Source organism: Chrysochloris asiatica, unplaced genomic scaffold, assembly GCF_000296735.1.
Source record: "Chrysochloris asiatica unplaced genomic scaffold, ChrAsi1.0 scaffold00035, whole genome shotgun sequence".
In the NCBI taxonomy this organism is placed as follows: domain Eukaryota; kingdom Metazoa; phylum Chordata; class Mammalia; order Afrosoricida; family Chrysochloridae; genus Chrysochloris; species Chrysochloris asiatica.
In genome coordinates, this window is record NW_006408553.1 from 11,817,487 (window position 1) to 11,834,688 (window position 17,202).

General features: G+C 37.3%; 1 protein-coding gene across 1 annotated transcript in view; it reads right to left on the reverse strand.

Annotated features, from left to right (window-relative positions):
- Nucleotides 1-10,791: 10,791 nt before the first annotated feature.
- The window catches only part of ADAM32 (ADAM metallopeptidase domain 32), a 208,168-nt gene continuing 201,757 nt past the window's right edge, over nucleotides 10,792-17,202 (reverse strand). Inside the window, 2 exon segments of the mRNA XM_006878390.1 lie at nucleotides 10,792-10,925; nucleotides 15,511-15,549. Coding sequence (XP_006878452.1) covers nucleotides 10,792-10,925; nucleotides 15,511-15,549 — 173 coding nt within the window.

Consider the following 17,202-nt stretch of genomic DNA (forward strand, 5'->3'; position numbering starts at 1 on the left):
ACACAGCTCCCCTCCAAACAAAGTTTGGGGTTAGGGGAAAGGGAAGTTGTGGAGGAGACAAATATCTGAATTCACTGGGGCATGTATGGTTGTTGTTAAGTGCCATCGAGTCGGTTCCAACTCATAGCAACTTTGTATAGGGTTTCTAAGGAGCAACTGATGAGCTTGAGTCACTGACCTTGTGGTTCAAACTGACCTTGCAGTCCAGTGCTTATCCTATAGTGTCACACCAGAACTCAGGGGTATATATACAGCAGATCAAATCTCTTGAGGAAGAACAGAAGGATTATCACTGCCCAAAGTCCATAAAAAATTAAGGGCAACTGATGCAGATCCCCAGCTAGTGGGCAGTTGGGGCCACAGAATCTTACTCCTGGAGGTGGTAGCAGGAAAGCTACAAAGGAGAAGTGGGGAAGAATTCAAGTAATCAAGTAGTGATGGAGATACCCAAGTTGAAACCGCTGTCTTGAGTCAGGGTCCTGTAGTGGCAAAACTAATACCAGGAGCTGAATTCTAGGACAGGTAAAGGATAAGAGAAAACTAGACGTCAGCGTGCAGATTGGTCTCCATTGAGTTTATTGTTTCCTTCAACTGTGACTAGGGGAGGAATGGCAGAATTTTCATTTCTCAGCAAGACTCTTGGCAATATCCATTGCTTCCTGAAGGAATTACTAGTTGCTGTGGAATAGAAGAAAACATAAATGCTCAAGGTACAGATATCAAACGATCTACTACAAAACATACAAAATTGCTAAGTGAAAAATTCATGTATCAGAAGAAAAAAATTCTATAGTGAATTATTACAATTATTTGGCCATGGCAATCTATTTATGGAGTTCTGGTATGACTTTGTGGGTTATATCACTGAACTGCAAAGTCAGTTTGAACCACAAGGTCGGCAGTTCAAGCTCACCAGCTGCTCCTCGGACACTCTATACAGGCTATGGGTTGATACCGACTTGACAGAACTTAACAACAGCAGCCTATTTATAGAGTCCTCGTGTGGCTGTGGGTTAATTAATGCACTGGACTGAAAGGTTGGTTTGAACCTCAAGGTCAGTGGTTCAAAATCACCTGCTGTTCCTCGGAAATCCTATACAGAGTTACTATGAGTCAGAACTGAAGTAACAGCACTTAACAACAACAGCCTATTGATAATTTTCTATGGGTTGGGGAATCATCATGTTTAATGAGAGGTACTTGCAAAATGAGAGAATCTAACATATCTTTCCGTATACAATTAAAGATTTATAAATCAAACAAGTAATTAAGTTCGTACTTTTTTTATGTTTTTTATAAATTTAAAGGCACATTAATATTATTTGTCTATGTATATTTCATATACTGAAACCAATCATTTCTGTTTTTCATGTTGTAAATGTTTGTGTTACTTTTTTATTTCCTTCTGAAAACTCTTAGGCCTTAAGCATTGTACCTACAGTACATAGTGAGAATATGACCATAACTGTGAATTTCTTTATAAACTGATTTACAGATCTTCTTTTTTATTAGGTTTAACTGTTGAGTGCCAATTTATCTACCAGAGGAAGTTTCCTACAAACATTTACTAAAATGAAAAGAAACATATTAAATATTCTTTAGTAACAAATTTGCTAGTTTCCTTTAAGTAGATACTGAATGAAGAAAACAAGATTAGTATAGTCTCTTCAACAGATGGTGCTGGCAGAACTGGAAAGCAATATACAAAAGATTGAAACAAGACCTTTACCTCATGCCATATACAAAGACCAACTCAACATGGATTAAAAACCTAAATGTGAATCCCAGAATTATAAAGGTCATTAATGAAAAAATAGGGACAAATTTAAGGGCTCTGATCCTGGGCACACACAGACTATGAAACATTGTGAAAACTACACAAACAAAAGAAGACAAAAGAGATGATTGGGACATTCTAAAAATTAGAACTTATGTGCATCAAAGGATTTCACCAAAGGACTTCACCAAAGAATGGGAAAAAATGTTTTGCAATGACAGATCAGAAAAGGGAATAATTTTTAAAATTGATAGGAAATTACAACACCTCTACAAGAAAAAGACAACTAACCCAATTTTAAAATGGGCACAGGACATGAACACACACTTCACCATATGAAGAAATGTTCACAATCATTCGCCTTTAGAGAAATGCAAATCAAAACAACAATGAGATATCATCTCACACCAGCAATAACAGTGAAGCTCAAAAATGCACAGGATAATAAATGCTGGCGAGGATGTGGAGAGACTGGGACCCTCCTACATTGCTAGTAAGAATGCAAAATGGTCTAACCACTCTGGAAAATAGTATGGCACTTCCTCAAAAAGTTGGAAATAGAAATACCATATGATCCAGCAATTCCTCTACTTGGCATATGTCCACAAGAAATACAAGCCATAACACGAGTAGATATATGCACACCAGTGTTCATAGCAGCACTATTCACAATAGCAAAAAGATGGAGACAGCCTAAGTGTCCATCAATGGAAGAATGGATAAACAAACTTTAGTACATACACACAATGGAATATTATGATACCTTGAAGAATAACAAGGAAGCTGCAAGCCACCGCATAATATGGGATGAACCTTGAGGACATTATGCTGAGTGAAATTAGTCAGTCACAAAAGGACAAATATTGCATAAGACCACTATTGTAAAAGCTTAAGAAAAGATACTCATACCAAAATGAAATTTTTTTTTTTCTTTGTGGGTTACCAGTACACAAGAATGAGGAGGGGGTGGAAGAATAAGGTAGATAGGGCAACATCGAGATAGTGGTAATGCTCAACCTTGGAACAACAGGGCTCTGTGATACAAGGATCAAGGCATAGTTTGAGAGGGGAAATAATACTAAGATGCTTGGCTCCCTTATATATATTGGTTTCCCTTTCCTACTCTTGTAAAATGGACACTTGAGTTCGATAGAAAGTAATGTTGGGAAACATGATTACAGAAAGCTTGTAAGCCCATCTTCAGCCTACAACTGATTGGAATACCTAAAAGGGGTTTTACAACTTGCCCAGTGAAATAAACCTCTTGTGGAGCCTTTGCAGTATATAGGACTTTAGGTGGAATCCTGAGCCCGATAGAGAACCTTCTAAGGTGGGACATTCCCACTAGAAATGACAGGCAGATCAGCCTGGAACACCTAGAGCAACAGAAGATACATCTTTAAAAAAGATCATCAGGAAAAACCTAAAACAAAAATGGCAGTGTAACTGGCTACTACAAGAATAAACAAGTTGTTCGCCAGGAAGCCATCAAGGCAAGCTATCAAGTTCTTTCAGGACAAACACCCCCCACCCCCCAAGACTGAAACTCAAAGGGAACACATCAGCAAGCATGTAAGCTTGCTGACAACCACATTGGTCTAACGGTGAGTGAAAGAGGGGGAAAGGCAATAATGAAGAAATGGGCTGAGTTCAACCACATTCCACAGACTTCTGTTGACCTGGAGATGTAAGAGAGAAGAGGAAGGGATGGTTGGCCCAAAGTGTGGTGAGACCTGGGGACATCTAAGCACATGGACAAGGACATAGCCACAGAAGGCCAGAGCTGAGAGTGAAGCATCCAGCTGATATGGAGCGAGAGGAGATGCACAAGAACACCCAAACTTGCAGAGAGTACCCACTTGACCTAGCCTCAATGGCTTGATAATCAGAACTTGACTAGAGGAAGATAAAAAAATAAATTAAAATATCAATTTTTGATAGAGGAAACGTGGGTAAATTGCTACAATTTGATGAACTTGACCTATACACATGAAGGTAGTAACTCTAAATACCAACATAAAGGAAAGGAGTCTTCACATGAAGTATCAATGCTATTCCCTCTGTGCACAGGGCAGATAGGGATGGGCAACTTAGACACTGGCAACCTAAAATGAGTGGGCAATAAAGGCCTGGAGTGACTGGCTAACAAAGTTTCAAGGGGGAGTTTAGTTTAACAGTATGTGGGGGAAAAAGAGTCCCCACTGAATAGTTTTCATCTTGTCTAGATGGATCTGGTGAAAAGAGATGGGGATAAGATTCTTATGATTCAATAGTAAATAATTGTTATCATGACTAATTGCGACTGTCACAATTGTAAAGGTAGAAGTTTTGTAACAAAACTGGGGAGTAGTTAGTTGTACAGTCCAGAAACAAAGGACCCTAGGACCATCAAGGGAGAAGAACACAAGAGGAATGCAAGATCTTATTCAGAGAAGCAGCAACACCAGAGATGGAGGCAGAGAGGACTCTAGATTCATGAGAAGAGAGGGACTAAGAGATGGTGGCCAGAGGCAGACATGCAGAATGTGTTCTTTGGTGGTGTAAATTATTATATATGCCTGAGTGTTTAAAAAAATAAATAAAAGAGCTAAAGTGAATAGAGAGAAATACTGTTAACTGATGGTACATGGAGAGGATTATAATCATTGTAATGAAACAAAGTGCTTGATTTGTTTAATGTAAAACTGATAATCTGCCCTGTAAACTTTCACTCAATCCACAATAAAAACCTTAATAAACGAAAACAAGTTTAGTGGGTTTTCTTTTTTTTTTTTTTTTTTGGCTAAGTAATTTACCAATTTGTCTGCCCAATAAATATTTGGAAATTAATTATAGATATTATATTTCTTCACTCTAATTTAAAATATATCTTTATTTTCATAAACACCTCCTAATGTTTGAGTGGTTCCTGTGATTTAGAGCTAAATAAAATTTTAAAATGCTCTGAAAGTCTAATGCAGTATAAATTGTCAAAAGTGGGATATATTCATTTTGACAGAATTTCTTAATAGTTCACTCCAAAGTTGTAATAAAAGGCAATATCTGTCAAATTTCTATATTTATACTATTAACAAAATTGAATATCATAATTTGAGGGGTCTTTTTTCTATTTGTATATCTACAGATTCCTTATTTTTAATCATCTAGCTAAATGAACAGGATAAAAAAAAGCATGAATTGAAGACAAATTAAGTGAGGTTAATTAACAGAGAATTTGAGCAGAGAAGAAAATATAGAACATAAGACTAGTGAGAGAGGTTAACCAATAGAATGCAGAAATCATCAGACACCATCAATAATATCACATAGAAGTAAAATTTTGCTAAAGATAATTCAAAACCAGCTTTAATAGTACATTGACAGAGATCTGCCAGAGATTCAAACTGGATTCAAACAAAGACATGAATGAGGGATATCATTACTGATATCAGATGAATCTTGGTTGAAAGCAGAGAATACCAGCAAGATTTTTACCTGTGCTTTATTGACTATGCAAAGACTTTTGACTGTGTGAATCATGACAAGCTATGGACAACATTGCAAAAATGGGTATTCCAGAACATTTCATTGTACTCATGAGAAACCAGTAAATCAAGCAAGAAGCAGTCTTTCAAACATAACAAAGGGGCAGTGAATGGTTTAAAATCAGAAAAGGTGTGTGCCAGGGCTGTATCCTTTCAGCATATTTATTCAACAATCTATATGTTGAGCAAATAGTCTATGAAGTTGTATGTGGCATGAGGATTGGAGGAAGACTCATTAACAACCTGCAATATGTAAATGATACAACCTTGCTTGTTGAAAGTGAAAAGTACTTTAAATACTAATGAAAATCAAAGATGACAGCCTTCAGTATGATTTGTACCTCAATGTAAAGAAAACAAAAATCCTCACCAGTGGACCAATAAATAACATGATGATAAATAGGAGCACCATAGCTCCATAGGATAAACACTGGACCACCAACCACAAGGTCAATAGTTTGAACACACCAGCTTCTCAATGGAAGAAAAATGAGGCTTTCTGCTCCTGCAAAGATTTAAAGGCTTGGAAACTATACAGGATCTCTGAGTCAGAACTGACTTGACAGCACTTAACAACAGTAAAAGGAGAAAAGATTGAAGTTTTCAAAACTTAGTTTTGCTTGAATCTGCTATCAACACTCATGGAAGTAGCAGTCAAGAAATCAAATGATGTATTGTTCTAGGCAAATCTGCTGCTCAAGACCTCTTAAGTGTTGAAGAACAAAGATGCCAGTTTGAAGTCTAAAGTAATCCTGACCCAAGCCATGGTATTTTCAATAACCTCATTTGAATGTGAAAGTTGGACAGTGAATAAAGAAGACCATAGAAGAATTGATTCATTTGAGGTATGGCATTGGAAGAGAATATTAACAGTAACATGGACTGTTAAAAGAACAAACAAATTTATGCTGAAAGAAGTACAACTAGAATACTCCTTACAAGCCAGGATAGCAAGATTTCATCTCTCCTACTTCGGACATAGTATCAGTCTCTGGAGCGGAACATTGTTGTTGTTGTTGTCAGGTGCCATTGAGTCGGAACTGACTCATAGCGACCCCATGCACAGCAGAATGAAACAATGTCCGATCCTGGGCCAACCTCACTACCGCTGCCACACTTGAGTCCATCAATGATGCCACCTGGCCAATTCATCTCGTTAGGGGTTTTCCTCTTTTTCTCTGACCCTCCACCTCACCCAGCATGACATCCTTCTCCAGCGACTGTTTCCTCCGGACAATATGTCCAAAGTATGAGAGACGAAGCTTAGCCATCCTGGCCTCCAAGGAGCACTCTGGTTGCACTTCTTCCAAAACAGATCTATTGGTTCTTTTGGCAGTCCATGGCACTTTCAGTATTCTCCTCCAACACCACAAATCAAAGGCATCAATTCTTCTACCATCTTCCTTATTCACTGTCCAGCTTTCGCATCCATATGAGGCTATTGAAAACACCATGGCCTGGGTCAGGAGCACCTTAGTCCTCAAGCTGACATCTCTGCTCTTCAATACTTTAAAAAGTTCCTGTGCAGCAGATTTGCCCAATGCAATACGTCGTCTGATCTCTTGACTGCTGCTTCCACGAGTGTTGATAGTTGATCCAAGAAGAATGAAGTCCTTGACAACTTCAGTCTTTTCTCCATTGATAAGAATGTTGTTTATTGGTCCAGTGGTTGAGGATTTTTGTTTTCTTGACATTGAGATGTAATCCATATCAAAGGCTGTGCTCTTTGATCTTCATAAGTAAATGTTTCAGGTCCTCTTCACTTTCAGCAAGCAAGGTTGTATCATCTGCATATCTCAGGTTGTTAATGAGTCTTCCTCCAATCCTGATGCCACGTTTTTCTTCATAGAACCCAGCTTCTCGTATTATTTGCTCAGCATACAGGTTGAATAAGTTGGTGAAAGAACACAACCCTGTCTCACACCTTTCCCAATTTTAAAACATTCAGTGTTCCCATGTTCTGTTCGAACAACTGCTTCTTGGTCTAGGTACAGAACAATAAGCTTGGTAAAGTCAGTGAAAAAGAGGAAGACCAACAACAAGGTAGACTGTTACAGTGGCAGCAGCAATGGGCTCACGTGTAACAAAGATTGTGAAGATGGCACAGAGCCAGGCAGTGTTTTGTTCTGTTGTGCATAGGGTTGCTATGAGTCAGAAATGACTCGATGGCACCTAATGACAAATAATAAGACTAGTGAAAGAATTCAGTAAAAATAAGATAGGCGTAATTTTACTTTTCCCATCATTTACCTACTTACTACCTATATTAAATTGTATTTTCAAGTATATTTCCATATTTCTGAGACCATGAAACATCTGGTATCAGCAATGAAATCCTAATTTCATGTATTTTTCCAAATCTGACTTGAATTTCTGGCAGCACCCTATTGATGTATTACTGTTTTGAATTATTTTCAGCAAAATTTTACTTGAATGGGATAGTAATGATATTGTTCAATGGTTTCATTATTCTGTTAAGTCACCTTTCTTTGGAATGGGCACAAAGTATCTCTTCCATTAAATTGACTAGGTAGCTATCTTCCAAATTTCTTGGCATAGACTAGTGAGAACTTCTACCATTACATCTGTTTGTTAAAGCATTTCAATTTGTGTTCCATCATTTCCTGGAGCCTTATTTTCACCAATAACTTCAGTGCAGTTTGGACTTCTAGCTTCCATAGTATTTCTTGAACGCTGATCTTTTTTTTTTTTTCATACAATGACTTTGTACTCCTCCCATCTTCTTGAGATAATTCCTCAGTCATTTAATATTTTGCCTATGTTACTGTTGCTGTTAAGTGTCATCAAATTAGTTTCAATATAGGGTTTCTGAGGAACTACTGGTGGGTTTGAACTGCCAAATTGCAGTTAGCAGTCTAGTTCTTATCCTACAGCACACACCAGGACCCTATTTCCTTCAACAATACTGCAACTCAAGCTGAATTTTCCTTCAGTTCTTTCAGTTTGAGAAATGCTGAGCATTTTCTATCCTTTTGTTTTTTAACTCTGGATCTTTGCACATTTCACAGTAATACTCTGTCTTCTCAAGTTGCCCTTTGAAATTTTCTGTTCAGCTCTTTTACTTCATCATTTCTCCCAATCACTTTAGTTTCTTTATGTTCAAGAACAAGTTTCAGAGTCTCTTCTAAAATTCATTTTGGTGTTTTCTTTCTATTCTGTCTTCTCAATAACCTTTTGCTTTCTTTACGCATGATGTTCCTGATGTCAATACACAATACCTCTGGTCTTCAGCCATTAGTATCCAAAGCATCAAATCTGCTCTTGAGATAATCTCAAATTCAGGTGGGATATACTCAAGGTCATATTTTGACTTGCATGGATTTATTTGAAATTTTTCAGCTTTAGCCTCAATTTGTATAAGAACAATTGGTTTGCTCCACAGTCTGCCCCTGGTCTCATCCTGGTGATGATATTGAGATTCTCCATAGTCTCTTCCCACAGATGTAGTCTATTTGATTCCTATTTATTCACCTGGTAATGTCCATTTGTATAGTTGCCATTAAAAGGTATCAGCAATGAATAAGTTACTGATCTTGCAAAATTCTATCATGCGATCCCCAGCATCATTTGTATTGCCAAGACTTTATTTTCCAATTATGGATTTTTCTTCTAGGTGGATCCAAATTGCCCATCTTTAAGATAATTATTTGTGCCACCCAAGACTATTCTGCTTTAATCAATTTGAACAATATTTCTAAAAGAGGTTGATTGTGTGTGTGCATACATGTGAAGTTTAAGCATAATCATTTATTAAACAAAGATTTATTGAGCATTTATCATAAGCCAAAACTAAGCCAGGTACTGAGTATAAATTGGTTTTATAGATGTTTGCTGTCAAGTGATTTTGAGGAACTGTATATAAGAAGAGTAATGCCTTTAGGTGAGTAAAAGGTTGTAAGAACTGCATTATTTAAGCACTATTATCATATCTCCCTGATAACAATGACAAAGTAGAGATAATAAAGCAAATAAACTTTTCTCATCTTTAGTTGGCAAAAGTAGCTAATGTCTATAACAGTGTGACTAACCCATAACCTACTGCCATTGAATAGACTCTAATTATAGTGATGCTGTGTAGGGTTTCTGAGGCTGTAAATCTTTACAGGATATGAAAGTTTTATCTTTCTCTTGTGGTGTGACATCTGGGTTTGAAATGCCCACCTTGTGATTAGCAATCTAGTACTTATTCTACAGAAACAATATAGCTCCTAAAAAGGTGACTGGGTAAAGATAATTCTAAAAACAGCAGAGAGAATTGGGGAGAGTGAAATGCAATGGCTTACTAAATGGAGAGGGTGGCTTCATCATGAAGAAAAAAAAGTATATAGTCTTGATAGGTTAACCTGTATATACAGAAAATATTTTGGAATAGAAGTAGATTAAATGTAGCTAAAAAAGAAAACTTTAAGGAAAATTGTTAGACACTATGTGGAGCTATAGGTTAATGAAATGAATTGCAAGGTCGGTTTGAAAGCCAAGTAAGGTCAGCAGTTCAGCTCACCAGCCGCTCCTGGAAAACTCTATACACGGGTTTCTATGAGTTGCAACTGGCTCAATGGCACTTAACAACAACAACATAAGAAAATAAAACACTACAAGAGACAAAGAAAAGTGAGCAAAACAATAAATTTTTGATGAGTTCTGAAGGATCACAAAGCCACAACAGTGAAGTGCAGAGTTCCAGAGAATCCTTGTTAACTCTACTGGGAGATGTGGAGGTACTGTGGGAAATGTAAATTCTAGTGTCTTCATCATACTGATACCTTCCTAAATGGGGTAATTATTCACATAGCTACTCATGGGAGCATATACAGACTTTGTGAGTGGGAAGAATAATCCAAAGAAAGACTATTTTCCTTTGTTCATCCCAACATCAAGTGCACAAAAATGTTCTGTTTATGAGTCAGTTTCACAACCAAATTATATATATCTTGTCTCTTTCAAGATATAGTTTTATCCTACATATCAAAAGAGCAGGCAATCAATAATATTTAATTAACTGAGGAAAAACAATTGAATTAATTCACTCTCAGTTGTTACTAGGATAGCAACTATTAATACATTAGTTTTACTGTAGTATTTTATGAATTGTGATTACTCAAAAAATAATGAGAAAGGTGAGGTGGTGACAAGATGGCAGACTAGAGAGAAAGGTTGTAAGGACCCTCTACAACAAAGATACAGAAAACAAAATGAAACAGATGCAGATGATAGTGCTGGAACTCTTGAGCTTCAGATGAAAGCATAGAGAAGGTGATTGAATGTGTACTAGGAGAGAAAGCTGAACAAAAGTTGTAAAAAATAGAAACAAACTGGTAACCTGTGCCCACTGAAGATGAGGTATGACTATCTTAAGTTTCTGTGAGTAGGTTCGCAGACATAAAAACATACTGGCATTGCAGAAATGTACCAGTCATTCACAGAGATAATGATACAATATTTTTCTGGCTCCCCACAATTCCCTGGTGATCAGAGGCCAGACCAGGTGACACCCATGTACACCCCCAGGGATCTCCCACTCTTCCAGTGGGTCAGAGTCACACTGAGGTGAGTACCAAAGGTGTCAGCCCAATTAAACATGGAGGGATTTGTTTGCATTAAGCCTGTTGGGAAATAAAAAGGATAATATCAGAACATTATGTAGAATTTTACTCCAATCAATATGAAAATTCAAGAAGAAATTGATACATTTTTAGAAAAACACTACCTCCCTAAACTAATACAGAATGTAGTAGAAAACTTAAGCAGACCTATACATCTGCGGAAAGAGATGATGGAAAAGCTCCATCTCATTAGTCAAAACAAGGCCAGGAGAAGACAGTGGAACAGACCATCGATTACTGATATGCAAATTCAAACTGAAGCTGAAGAAAATGAAAACAAGTCCACAAGAGCCAAAATATGACCTTGAATATATCCCACATGAATTTAGAGATCATCTAAAGAACAGATTTGATACATTAAAGACCCAAGACCTGAAGAGTTGTGGGATGACATCAAGAACATCATACAGGAAGAAAGCAACAAGTCATTGAGAAGACAAGTAAGAAGGAAAAGGTCAAAATGGATGTCAGAAAAGATATTGAAACTAGCTCTCGAGTGTACAGATGCTAAATCAAATGGAAGAAATGAGGAGGTCCAAGAGCTGAACAGAAAATTTCAAAGATCAGCTGGGGAGGATAAAGCCAAATATTACAACAAAATGTGCAAAAATCTGGAATCAGAAAACCAAAAAGGAAGAACACGCACAGCATTTCTCAAGCTGAAGGAACTGAAGAAAAAATTCATGCCTTGACTTCCATTATTGACAGATTCTCTAGGCAAATTATTGAATGATGCAGAAAGCATCAAGAGAAGATGGAAGGAAGACACAGAGTCACTGTACCAAAAGGAAATGATTAATAGGCAGCCATTTCAAGAGGTAGCTTATGATCAAAAGCCAATGATACTGAAGGAGGAAGTCCAAGGTGCATTGAAGGAATTAGCAAAGAACAAAGCACCAGGAATTGATGGAATAAAAATTGAAATCTTTCAAGAAAGAGGAGGCACAGGAGGCACTCACTCACCTCTGCCAAGAAATTTGGAAGACAACTATCTGGCCAACTGATTGGAAGATATACATATCTGTGCACATCGGAATGTGGAAATCACTGAACAATATCTTTGATATCCCATGCGAGTAAAGTTTTACTAAAGGTAATACAGAAACGGCTGCAAGCATACAACGATAAAGAACTTCCAGAGGTTCAAGCTGGATTCAGAACAGGCTGTGGAACAAGGGCTATCATTGCTGATGTCCGATGGATCTTGGATGAAAGCAAAGAATATCAGAAAGACGTTTACCTGTGCTTTATTAACTACGCAAAGGCTTTCAATTGTGTGGATCATGACAAGCTGTGGACAACATTGCAAAGTATGAGTATTCCAGAACACTTAATTGTCTCACGAGGAATCTGTACCTGGACCAAGAGGCAGTTGTTCAAACAGAACATGGAAGCACTGAATGGTTTAACATTAAGAAAGGTGTGTGACAAGGTTGTATTCCTTCTCCATACTTATTCAACCTGTATGCTGAGTAAATAATCTGAGAAGCTGGGTTGTATGAAGAAAACGTAGCATCAGGATTGCAGGAAGACTCATTAACAACCTGCGATATGCTTGCTGAAAGTGGAGAGGACTTAAAACATTTACTGATGAAGATCAAAGAGCACAGCCTTTGGTATGGATTACATCTCAATGTAAGGAAAACAAAAATCCTCACCACTAGACCAATAAACAACATTCTTATCAACAGAGAAAAGATTGAAGTTGTCAAGGACTTCATTCTTCTTGGATCAACTATCAACACTTATGGAAGCAGCAGTCAAGAAATCAGACGATGTATTGCATTAGGCAAATCTGTTGCACAAGACCTTTTTAAAGTGTTGAAGAACAAAGATGTCAGCTTGAGGACTAAGGTGCACCTGACCCAAGCCATGGTATTTTCAATAAGCTCATAATCATGCAACAACTGGACAGTGAATAAGGAAGACCATAGAAGAATTGATGCTTTTGAGAAATGGTGTTGGAGGAGAATATTGAAAGTGCCATGGACTGCCAAAAGAACCAATAGAACCATTTTGGAAGAAGTGCAACCAGAGTGCTCCTTAAGGGCCAAAATGGCCAAACTTCACCTCTCATACTTCGGACATATTGTCACTGGAGAAAGATATCATGTTTGGTAAGATGGAGGGTCAGAGAAAAAAAGGAAGACCCCTCAATGAGATGGATTGGCCAAGTGGCAGTATTGATGGACTCAAGCGTGGCAACAGTAGTGAGGTTGGCCTAGGATCGGGCAGTGCATAAGGTTGCTATGAGTCAATACTGAGTCGAGTGCACCTAACAACAACACAACAATGGAAGAAATTTATCAGCTCATTAAAAAAGTTCCAACAACAAAAAAGTACATGCCCAGATGGTTTCACTGGTGAATGCTACCAAACATTGAAGAGAAAAGTTGACACCAATTCTACTGAAACTATTCCAGAAAATAAAAAAGGTTGGAGAACTCCTAGCTACATTTTATGACGTGAGAAAAATCATCATACCAAAACTAGAAAAAGTCATCACTGAAAAAGAAAATTATAGACCAATGTCCTTCTTGACCATAGACGCAAAAACTCTGAACAAAATCATAGCCAATAGAATTCAACAACATATCAAAAAATGAATATGTCATGACCAAGTGGGATTCATACCAGAGATACAAGAATGGTTCAATATTAGAAAAACAATCAATATAATTCACCACATAAATAAAGCAAAGGAAAGAGGGCCACGTGATCTTATCAATTGATATAGAAATAGCATTCACAAAATACAACATCCATTCCTGATTTAAAAAAAAAAAAAAAAAGAAACACTCAGCAAAGTAGGAGTAGAAGGAAAAGTCCTCAACATAATTAGAACATATATACACACTAGACCTCCAGGTTTGTTTGAACCGCAAGATCGGAGTTTCAAACTCACCAACAACTCCTTGGAAACCCTATAAAGGATCGCTATGAGTTAGAACCAACACGACACTTAACAACACAAATCCAACAGTCAACATTATTTTCAATGAAGAAAAACTGAAAGCATTCCATTTTCAGAGACGAATCCAAAAAGGATGCCCTTTATTTTTATTCCCATACAATACTGTGTAGGAAGTCTTACAGTTATAAAGCAAGAAAGGCATCCAAAATTACAAAGTAGTAGTAAAACTCTATTTGCAGATGATATAATTCTATAGATGGAAAACCTCAAAGACTCAGTAAAAAAAATAGTTGGAACTCATTGGAAGATTCAGTAAAGTTGCAGGGCACAAGATCAATATACAAAAAGCATAGTGGTTACGAATCGGGCTGCGAACCTTAAGGTCAGCGGTTCTAAACTACCAGCTGCTCCGCAGGAGAAAGATGAGGCTTTCTACTCCCGTAAAGATTTACATCCTCGGAAACCCTGCACAGGGTCGCTAGGGGGCAGAACTGACTCGACGGCACTTAACAACAACACTAATAAAGGCAGTCCTAAAAAGGAAATTAGGAAAACAAGGGCTAAAGGTAAATAATGTCATATACACAACATTGGAACAACAGTGTTCTGTGGGTAGAATACTGGACAGAAACAAAGGCTGAATTGGTAAGGGAAGAAGAGTGTGAGTATACCCACAAATATATAAGGGTTTGCAAGATAATATTTGTACACAGGTATTTACTCTTGCTGCAAACACACCCATGAATGTGGTGGAGCATACAGTGGGTAAAGTTATAAAATTCTTAGATACTATCAAACATCTTAAGGCATTGAATTTCTGGGATTAGGGACTCAGGACCATAGTCTCAGGGAACACCACGGTCGATTGGCATAACATAGTCCACAAAGACAATGTTCTACATCCTACTTTGGTGAGTAACATCTGGGATCTTAAAAGTTCATGAGTTGATATCTAATGTGCAACTATTTCCATGTGCAGAAGAAAGAAGAGTGATGAGAACTGAAGATTCTTAGAATCAATTAGTCCAGTGGACTAATAGAATATGTGAACATCAGTTTCCATGACTATGACCAGAACTAATTGGTGCCTAGCTACCACTACCAAATGCTCTGAAAGGGATTCACATTAGAATGTTCTGGATAGAGTGGAAGAAAATATGGAACAAAATTTGAAACTATAAAAAAGATTAGGCTTGGAAGTCAGAGACTTGAGGAACCCAAGATCATGGCTGCCCTTGGCCACCCTTCAGGTCTGCAAAGGAACTCACCCTTGTGGTCCAATTTTCAACCAAGCAATAAATAGGTATATAATGGGGACAACACTAGTAAGGTATGCTCGCTATGGAATGGTTGACCATTCAAAAGCAAAAGGACAACATTTACCTAAGGACAAAGTTGAGAAGGGATGGGGAGATGAGTGGAATGGAAATAGGAACCATAGGAAGAAGTGGAATTATTGATGTAACATGGAGGAAAATGTAATCATTGAGATGAAACAAAGTGTATGAATTGTTGAATGTAAAACTAATGATCTTGTTTGTAAACCTTCACTCAATTCACAATAAAAAAAGTTTAAATAAATAAATATAATATATTGAGCAATTAATTGTGAATTATTAACTTGTTCCTTCTTTCTTATTTATTTATAAAAATATTTCCTTATTTGCTTACCTGCTGGTAGATGCTTGGGTACTGCCTTCTGACTTGGATCTAAAATGAAAATTGAGTAATGTTTAAAAGTTAAGAAAGTTACCTACTTTAGGACAATACAAAATACTAGCATTTTTATTTACCCAAAGCCCATGAACAACCAAGCATTTTTTTAAAAAGTTAGATTGCCAGTGAGAACAGTATCAAGATATCAGATATCAGAAATTTGGATTTTCCTTGTCATTACTAAACAGAGACAATGAATTTGACTTCAGATGATGAAATCTGGCCTTCAGGCTCAAGTTGACACCTTATTTATTGATTGATAAACTGTCACATTTTGGTAATTAAAACTCTTATTTACTTCTGGCCAGTGGGACAGACTGAGCTGACAGGAAAATTCCCCCATTCTATTCCCCATGTAAAAAATTGAGGAAGATAGTGCACAAAATTAGTATGTAAATGAGAATTAAAAAGACAAAAAATGTCTTTTCCTTCTGTCAGTAATAAGAAGAAACCGGAAGCACAAAGGAAAAACAAGGGCTAAATTTGAATGATTTAAAAGGTATCTGAATTACAACTATCCTACAAGATATGACTTTAATAACCCCAGTTAAGAGAATGGGCCTTCGGAAGATATAAAACAGGAATGTGCTCCTTGCCTAAACCTAGGAGTCTTGAATGTTGTTGTTAAGTGCCGTAGAGTCGGTTCTGACTCACAAAGACCCTGTATAGGATTTTCCAAGGAGCAGTTAGTGGATCTGAACTTCCGACCTTGTATTTTGGAATCCAGTACTAATCCTACAGTGCTGCACCAGGAGTCTTGAATAGGGATAATAAATGCTATGACCAGTGGCCTTGGAATGCAACAAACAGCTCAGCCATTTGAATAGAAAAGGATCACCTAGAGATGCAGGAACCAAGGTCTGCGTCATGTCTCAGGGCAGGACTTTCATTTCACTGGCCACAAATTTGAACCAACAAGCAAAAGAATAAAATGAAAAGTTCATGCCCCAAGAGAGATAAAATTAAAGTATACTTCTACCCACAATGTATGCTCAATGTATGCTGATATTTAAAGACCACACTGAATATAGAGCTGGATAAAGAAAAACAAATTATATCAGAGCACACCATAATAAAATAAGAAAACAATCAAGACAAAATGGAAACCTGAGACGTCACTTATATAAAATAAATATAAAACTGACAACTGAAATGTCATCAATTAACAGTAAATGTCAAATTACAACAGAATACTTTAAAGAGCTGCAGAAAACTGAGTGCTGGGCCTAGAATTCTCTAAGCATTTGAAAAATCACTCAAAGATACATGTGGAAAAAAAAAAATGGCATGTCAAGCATTTAACACAAAACACTAATAACACACTAACACTCATTGAGACAACTAAAAGGACTATGTCATGTGCCATCAAGTGGGTACTGACTCATAGCGACCCTATGCACAACAGAATGAAACACAGCCCAGTCCTGTGCCAACCCCACTATTGTTGCTATGTTTCAGTCCATTGCTGCTGCCACTGTGGCAATCCATCTCCTTGGGGAATCTTCTCTCCAACCCTCTACTTTACCAAACATGACATCATTCTCCAGGGACTGATCTGTCCTGATAATATGTCTGAACTATAAGAGTCAAAGTCTGGCCATCCTGGCTTCCAAGGAGCACTATGGCTGTATAACACAGATCAGTTTG